General features: G+C 50.1%; 1 protein-coding gene across 1 annotated transcript; it reads right to left on the bottom strand.

The window, feature by feature from the left end:
* Window positions 1-2,403: 2,403 nt before the first annotated feature.
* LOC139081026 (histone H2A-Bbd type 2/3-like) lies at window positions 2,404-4,725 on the bottom strand. The gene has a single exon (XM_070604656.1). The coding sequence runs from the start codon at window positions 2,887-2,889 to the stop codon at window positions 2,542-2,544; it is 348 nt and encodes a 115-aa protein (XP_070460757.1). The 5' UTR covers window positions 2,890-4,725; the 3' UTR covers window positions 2,404-2,541.
* Window positions 4,726-7,723: the final 2,998 nt, after the last annotated feature.

The following is a 7,723-nucleotide window of genomic DNA, read 5'->3' as shown; positions in this document are numbered from 1 at the left end:
GATGGAATAATACTTTACAATAAAACATAACTATTGATACACACAACAACCTAGATGAACCTCAAAGCACTATGTTGAGTGATAGGAGCCAGTCTCAAAAGGTGACATTCTGTATGAGTCCACTTACAAGACGTTCTGGGGAAGGCAATTCCACAGAGACGGAGACTAGAGCAGTGGTTGTCAGGGGTTAGGTCTCAGGAAAGGGTCTGACTAACGTTGAGAGTTTACTCCATAATATTGCTGCCACGGCATCCGTTTTTGTGGCAAAGTGGCTACAGGGGCCTGGAGCTGACCCAAAGTCTGCCCCCAAGTGCATGCCCTAGATGACAACCAGCAAGTCACAAGTAAGTGTAAGTACCTGATATGACTTCCCCAATGGCCATGGTGTGTTAAAAGCTCCTGGTGAGAAACAGTCTCTCTTGCCTGCCAGCTCCTTCCCTTTGTGGGTCCCTTAGATAAGACTCCCGCAGAGCTTACCAAAACCCCACTCTTTTTTTGGTTTGTTTTGAATTGACCAATCCCGCCTCAGCCCGGGAAACCCAGAAGCACTTCACACGTGGACCCTAATAAAGGCTTATGCCCCAGGTCTTGCCGCTTGCTTGCTTCCTGTACCCGACCTTAACCTCGCTGTGTGGCCCACCAGGCTTGCCGTTTACCTCCTCAGGACCTGTGAGTAATAACGTTCTCTGTTTCACTTTTCCTTGCGGTCTTTGTTGAACCTTGGCTCACCGTCGGACACCGGACCTGGGGCTCTACTTAACAAATGTTAATTTAACAAAAATCACAACAACTGAAAAGGGACAGTAGTACCAGAGTAGGGACTTTTCTGGGTTGATGGAGCTGTTCCATGTCCTGAATGTGGTGGTGGATACACACATCTCTCTACATGTGTTAAATTGATAAAACTGAGCTCCAAAAGAGGTGGATTTTATTGTATAATATAAAAAATAAGATACAAAACAGAAAAGAAATAACACAATATCACGGACTGCATGTAGTACTATCTATAATACTGAGTGAATCCTTACTTTAGCACAAGTATATTTTATATATTAAATATACTTTATGTTATATATTATATATAGGCATATATTAGCATATAAACTTATATGGGTATATAATATAATTTCTCTTTAAGTCTCAGGTTTTATGCTCTCACTATAAAAAAATAAAGAAATTAAAGTTCAGTAAAAGACTAGGGAAACCGTAGACATAAAAGTTCTTACTAATCAAATTCAAACTACATGAGGCATAAAGATATGGCATTAATTTTAAAACATGGGTCTCAAACTCAGTTATTAGTCTGCCTTTCAGACCCTAAGGCGCCTTTTCCTTGGTGATATGCAAATCCAGTGATCAGAGGTGGAACCTGGTTGAGCACAAGTTATGTATACAAATTAAGGGTTCTGGGGAAATGCCTTTCCAGAGGGAAGGTTCATATGCAAGAATGTTGCATGGGGGCGGGGCCTATGGCCTTAGTAGTGGTTAAGTGTGGCAGGCTCCGCTTTGGAGCCGAGGTGTTCGGGTTCGGATCCTGGCACAGACCTACACTGCTGTCAGCCATGCTGTGGCAGCAACCCTTGTACAAAATAGAGGAAGATTGGCACAGATGTTAGCTCAGGGACAATCTTCCTCACACACACCCAAAAAATTGGAAAAAAAAATTAAAAAGAATGTTGAATGGGGGAGCCTTGCCTTGTGCTAGCTTGTATGCAAATCTGACATCCTGGGGCAGGGCCTGGCCTGGCTGCGAGCTGCGTATGCAAATCGGGGCCCACGGGGCGGGGCCTGGCCGGGCGCCCGCTGTTGCTAGGCGACGGCTCTTTGGCCCAGGTTGCTAGGGGCGTCCCCCAGCGTCTCTAACGCAACGCGACCCAAGCGAAACTCGGGATCCACGTGGCCCTCATGCCGACTTTGCCTGTTTCTCGAGTGTCCGTCCGTCCTCCATCTTCGCGTCAAAGCCCCTGCCCCCTTGGAGTCCTTGCCCACCGCTCTGCCCACCTCCTCCCCCCGCATGCCGCCCCCCGCCCCACACCGCCACCCCCACCCCCGGTCGCCACTGCACGTTCACCGGGCCACGACGCCGCAGTCCCGGACTTGAGCTCCACCCCAGCGAACACCATCCTTCCCAACGAACACCGTCCTTCCGGGGACGTGGCCGGGCTCTGACTTGTTCGGAGCCCGTGGCGGAGTCTTGCGCACCCAGCCTCACCCCCGACCCCACCCCAGCCAGCCTTCCCACCCAAGGCCCCCCGCGACCCCACGCTGTCCACCGCTCCTCTCTGTCATCCCCGACTCCTCCCTGCCACCCCGAGCTCACCCCCCGCCGCTCCCCCTCCCTCCAAGGAGACACGTCCCGGCACCAGCACCTCCCGCGCAAAGTGACCGAAGCACGCACGCGGGTTTCCTGAAACACTTTATTCTTAGAGATTTCCCATGACTGTGCCCGAGGCCCCAGACAGGCTGGGGCCGCCCCGGGGCTGTGAGCGGGCCTGGGGCCCGACGGTCGGTCGGCCCGGGGACCCGGGTCGCGCTGGGCAGCTACTCCCGGCCCGGGGCCACCTGGGAGATGGTCGTGGCGCCAAAGAAGCCGCTGAGCAGCGCGTTGTTGTGGACCGCCATGTCCACGAGCTCCGGGGTGATGCGCCTCCTGCCGCTCTTGCAGGCCTCGTTGCCCGCCAGCTCCAGGACCTTGGCCGTCAGGTACTGGATGACGGCCGCCAGGAAGACCGGGGCGGAGGGGCTCAGGCGCCGGGCGTAGTGGCCCTCCCGCAGGAGGTGCTCCACCCAGCTCACGGAAAACAACAGCTGCGCTCGGGCGGTGCGGGAGCGGGGCCGGCCCTGGCCGTGGGAGGACCCTCGACGACGACGGCTGCGATTCCCCGGCATGCTGGGCGTGGGCTGCGCGTTCTCCTCCGACGGGCCTAGCTCTTGGGCGGCGCGGTGGGATGCGGAGCCTCCGGCTCTGCTCGGCTCGGCTCGGCTCGGCTCGGCTCGGCTCAGCTCGGCTCGGCGCGGTGCGGTGCGGTGAGGAGAGGTGCCACCGGCGGGACCAGGTGCGGTGAGGTTCGGCGAGGCGAGGTGCGAAGGCTCGGCGGCGCCCCAAGCTCTCAAGACGGCCGGTACTCAGGCCCCTCCTCGGTATCCTAGCGACGTCGGGCCGGCCCCCAGTTGGTCTGGGCGCACGCGCCGTGACAGGTAGATCCGGTGAGGTCACCGCTCTCCCATTGGCCGCCGGAAGTGGCGGGCCTGGGCCCGCCAAGAACGGGCGCCGGCACGAGCCTGCTCGCGCTGCGCCCTGGACCCTCTCTTCGAGGGAGCGTTCCCTTGCCCCTGGCTGGGAGCCTGGACGGAGAAGAACAACAGACGTGGGGACGACCCACTGCCACCAAGTGGACACCCGCGGGGCCGGGTGACCGTCGCAACTACCCGCTTCCAAAACGTTGGCGCCACCCCAAAAAGAAACCCCTGTGCCCGTCCGGCCGTCGCTCCCCACCCGCCGGCCCCACCCGACCCCTAACCCCGACTCCTCCACCGCCCCGCAAACCCACCCCAGCCCGCCACCGGCCAGCACCCAGGCAACCACTCTTGCTTCCTGTCCACAGAGGTCGGCCTCTTCTGGAGACTTCCTCCAGATGGAGTCGTACCATAAAGCGGTGGCCTTTGGTGCCTGGCTGCTTTCAGTTAGCATCACGTTTTCGCTGTGGTTCGTCCCCGTGGCAGCACGAATCAGCGCTGCATTCCTCTTCGCGGCTCAGCGAGATTCCCTGGTATGGAGAGACCGCACGCTGCGTATCCACCCATTCACCAGTGCATGGACGTTTGGGTGATGGCCACCTTCTGGCTCTTGGGAATAGCGCTGCAGTGAACATTTCCCTACGGGGATCTGTGGGAGCACCTCTTCTCAATGCCTTTGGGTAGATATCTGCGAGTGGGATGGCGGGGTCACGTGGTAGTTCTATGGTTAATTTACCGAGGAACCGCCCCACTGATTTCCACAGCGGCGCTACCATTTTGCATTCCCAGCAGCGGCGCGTGAGGGTCCAAGATTCTCCACGTCCTCCCCGAAACTTGCTCTTTTCCGTGTGTTTTGTCTTGTTTGGCTTGCAGCAGCCATCCCAATGGGTGTGAAGTGGTAGCTCATGGTGGTTTTCATTTGCATTTCCCTACGGGCTAATGATGTTAAGCATCCTTTCATGTGCCTCTTGCCCTTTGGAGAAATGTCTGTTCAAGTCCTTTGCCCATTTTTTAACTGGGTTGCCTGTCTTTTTTGTTGTTGAGTTGTAAGAGTTCTTTGTACATCCTGGAAAATAGGCCCTTATCAGATACATGATTTGCAAATGTTCCTCCCATCCCGTGGGTTGTCCTTTCACTTCCTAGATAGAGTCCTTTTTGATGCACAAAAGTTTTTGATTTGGATGGCCTACAATTTAGCTCTTTTTTTTTTTTCTTTTGTGGCTCTGCCTTTGCTGTCATATTTTTTCATAAAGTATGCTTTTTCTTTCTTTCTTTCTTTTTCATTGGTGAGGAAGATTGGCCCTGAGCTAACATCTGTTGCCAATCTTCCTCTTTTTCTTTTCTCCCCAAAGCCCCAGTACATAGTTATATACCTTAGTTGCAAGTCATTCTAGTTCTTCTATGTGGGATGCCACCACAGCGTAGCCTGATGAGCTGGTGTGTAGGTCTGCGCCCAGGATCCAAACCAGCAAACCCGGGGCCACCAAAGGGGAGCTCACAAACTTAACCACTCAGCCACGGGCTGGCCCCCTGCTGTCATATTTAAATAACCATTGCCTCATCCAAGGTCATGGGGATTTACGTCTATGTTTTATTCCAAGAGTTTTATAGTTTCAGCCCTTACATTTAGGTCTGCGATCCATTTTAGAATTAATTTTTGCACATGGTGTGAGATTGGGGTCCAAATTCATTCCTTTATCTGTGGATATCCAGTTGTCCCAGCACCATTTGTTGAAGACATTATTCATTCCTCCATTGAATGATCTTTGCACTGTTATTGAAAATCAACTGTTTATAGGTGTATGGATTTATTTCTGACTCCAAATTCTAAGACATTGACCTATATGTCTATCATTATGCCAGTACTACACTTTTTAGGATTGCTGTAGCTTTGCAGTAAGTTTTGAAATTGGGAGGTGTGACTCCTCCAACTTTGCTCTTCTTTCTCAAGATTGCTTTGGATATCTGCATCCCTTGCATTCCATATGAATTTTAGGATTGACTTGTCAACTGTTTTGGAAAGAAGCCAGGTAGATTCTAACAGGCATGGCATCGAATGTGTATATTGCCTTGGGGATTATGGCCATCTTATCAATATTAAATGTTCAATCCACTAACACGGGATGCCTTTTTATTTACATCCTCTTTGATTTCTTTCAGCAATGTTTTTCAGTTTTCAGGGTACAAGTCTTGCACATCTTTTGCTAAATTTATTGCTCGGTATTTTATTCTTTTTAATGATACTATAAAAGAAGTTATTTTCTTAACCTCATTTTCAGATTGTTCATTGCTAGTGTGTAGAAATACAACCGACTGTTGCACATTGATCTGGGATCCTGCAACTTTGCTGAGCTCATCTGTTACATATTCACATAGGTTCTTGTGTTTTTGTGGTGGATTCTTTAATGATTATACACACACACACACACACACACACACACACACCGTATATGAATATGTCATCTACGAATAGAGATAGTTTTACTTGTTCCTTTCCAATTTGGATACCTTTATTTTGTTTTTCCTGCCTAATTGCACTGACTAAATCTTTGAGTACAGTGTTGAATAGAAGTATCAAGAACAGACATCCTTGTCTTGTTCCTGATGCCAGGAGAAAAGCACCCAGTCTTTCACCATTAAGTATAATGTTATCTGTGGGTTTTTCATAGATGCTCTTCATCAGGTTGAGGAAGTTCCCTTCTATTCCTAGTTTGTTGAATTTATTTTCAGGAAAGGGTGTTGGAATGCTTACCCCCCCACACACATCTATGAGATGATCATGAGGTCCACGCCCCCACATTCTATCAATATGGTGTGTTTCATTAATTGATTTTCATATGTTGAACCAACCTTACATTCACGGGATAAACCCCACTTGGTCATGGTGCATAAGGAATGATCAATAAACAGTTTGTTGAAAGCATAGGAGTGGATCAGCCAAGCCACTTGAGGACAATGTGTGTGTGTGAAGGGATCTGTAGCATGACGAGAAACCAAGGTATTTGGGAGGACCTGCAATTAGTTCCTTAAGGCTGGAGAGTAAGGTACCCATGGGCGAGTGGGGATTGATGTAGCTGGAGAAGAGGCAGGCAGGTGCCAAGACATGGAGGTTCTGTTATGCTATGCTCAGGTTTTGGAATACCTTGTAGGCTGTAGTGAACTCACTGTGGCCATTAAGCTTGGGAGTGACATGACTTGATTTGTTTCCAGAAAGATCATTCTGGCAGCTGTGTGGAGAATAGAGCAGAGAGGATTGAGATTGGAGTTAGAACACTGCTGCAGTATTTCAGACAAGAAATGATAGGTATCTCAACTAAGATGGTGGCATTGGTAGATAACACTGGGGGGCAGATTCAATAAGAAAAATTAGGTAGTAAAATGGCACAGAGTAGGTTCTCGCTACATATTTCTGATACTGCTGAACCCAGCTGGAGACTCGATGATTCATTTGTTCATTCCTTCAACAAATATTTATTGAATGCCTACTCTATGCCTGAGACCGTGGTAGGCATGGAGGAAATAGCAATGAGCAAAATAGATCAAGTCCCTGCATGTAGTCTGATGGAAGATACAGGCAAGGGACCTGACAATTACAACACTATACTGTGATGGGCACTATGAGAGGGGAAGTTCAAGGTGCTATAGGAACACATAGGAGGAGTAACTTACACAGACCTGTGGGGTTGAGGAAATGTTCCTGGAGAAATTGGTGTCCAAGCTGAAACTTGAAGGGTGAGTAGAAGTTAGCCAAGTGAAAAAGTAGGGCATTGGTGAGGGAGGGATAGGAAAAGCTCTGGCATGGCTCCCTGAGGGCAGGGTGAAGCAACTGCAGACTTTGGAGCCATTGCTGGAGATATGGGCTGAAGGAGAAGGTCCAGGTATTGGTGGGAAGATAGATAGTTCAGTTTGGAGTATGTGAGATTTGAGATGCTTGTGGGATATCCAGACGGAGATGAAGGATAAATGGCTCGGGATTTCAAGAGCAAGGTCAGGGCTGGAGATATAGATTTGGCAGTCATCAGGATTGTTCTTGAGGACATGGATGTAGTGAGATCATGCAGGGAGAGTGCATAGAGAGAACATAGAAGGGGACCAAGGGCAACTTCTTTTAAGGGGCAGACAAAAGAAGAAAATTCTTGGAAGGAGACTGGAGGAGTGTCTGCACAGAAAAAAAGAGAGGGCTGGGAGAGAATCAAACCAGAAGGAGAAGAGAGTGGGAGTTCAGAAGGAAGACAGAAGGAGAGCAGAGCAAGAAGTGACAAACTCAGGAACAGTTGCTGAGTTCCAGAATGGTAAGCACTAGAACATATTTACTGAACTAGGCAATGCAAGTGTTGCTGGGGGTTTTGGCAAGGGCAATTTCAGTGGAGGGGTTGGGGGCAGCAACCAGGCCGGACTTGTACTAGGAGCTAATGGGAAATCCTGAGATGTCTCCTCCCTATACCAGGCAGCATGATAGATGTCCATATTAGAGGGAATTGGTGAG

Source organism: Equus przewalskii, chromosome X (assembly GCF_037783145.1).
Source record: "Equus przewalskii isolate Varuska chromosome X, EquPr2, whole genome shotgun sequence".
NCBI classification, from domain to species: Eukaryota; Metazoa; Chordata; class Mammalia; order Perissodactyla; family Equidae; genus Equus; species Equus przewalskii.
Note: the sequence above shows the minus strand (reverse complement) of the source record. Positions and strands in the feature narration are given on the sequence as shown.

Bases quoted from the DNA above. Each gene is read 5' to 3' on its own strand.
- LOC139081026 (XM_070604656.1), bottom strand. From the start codon at position 2,889: ATGCCGGGGAATCGCAGCCGTCGTCGTCGAGGGTCCTCCCACGGCCAG.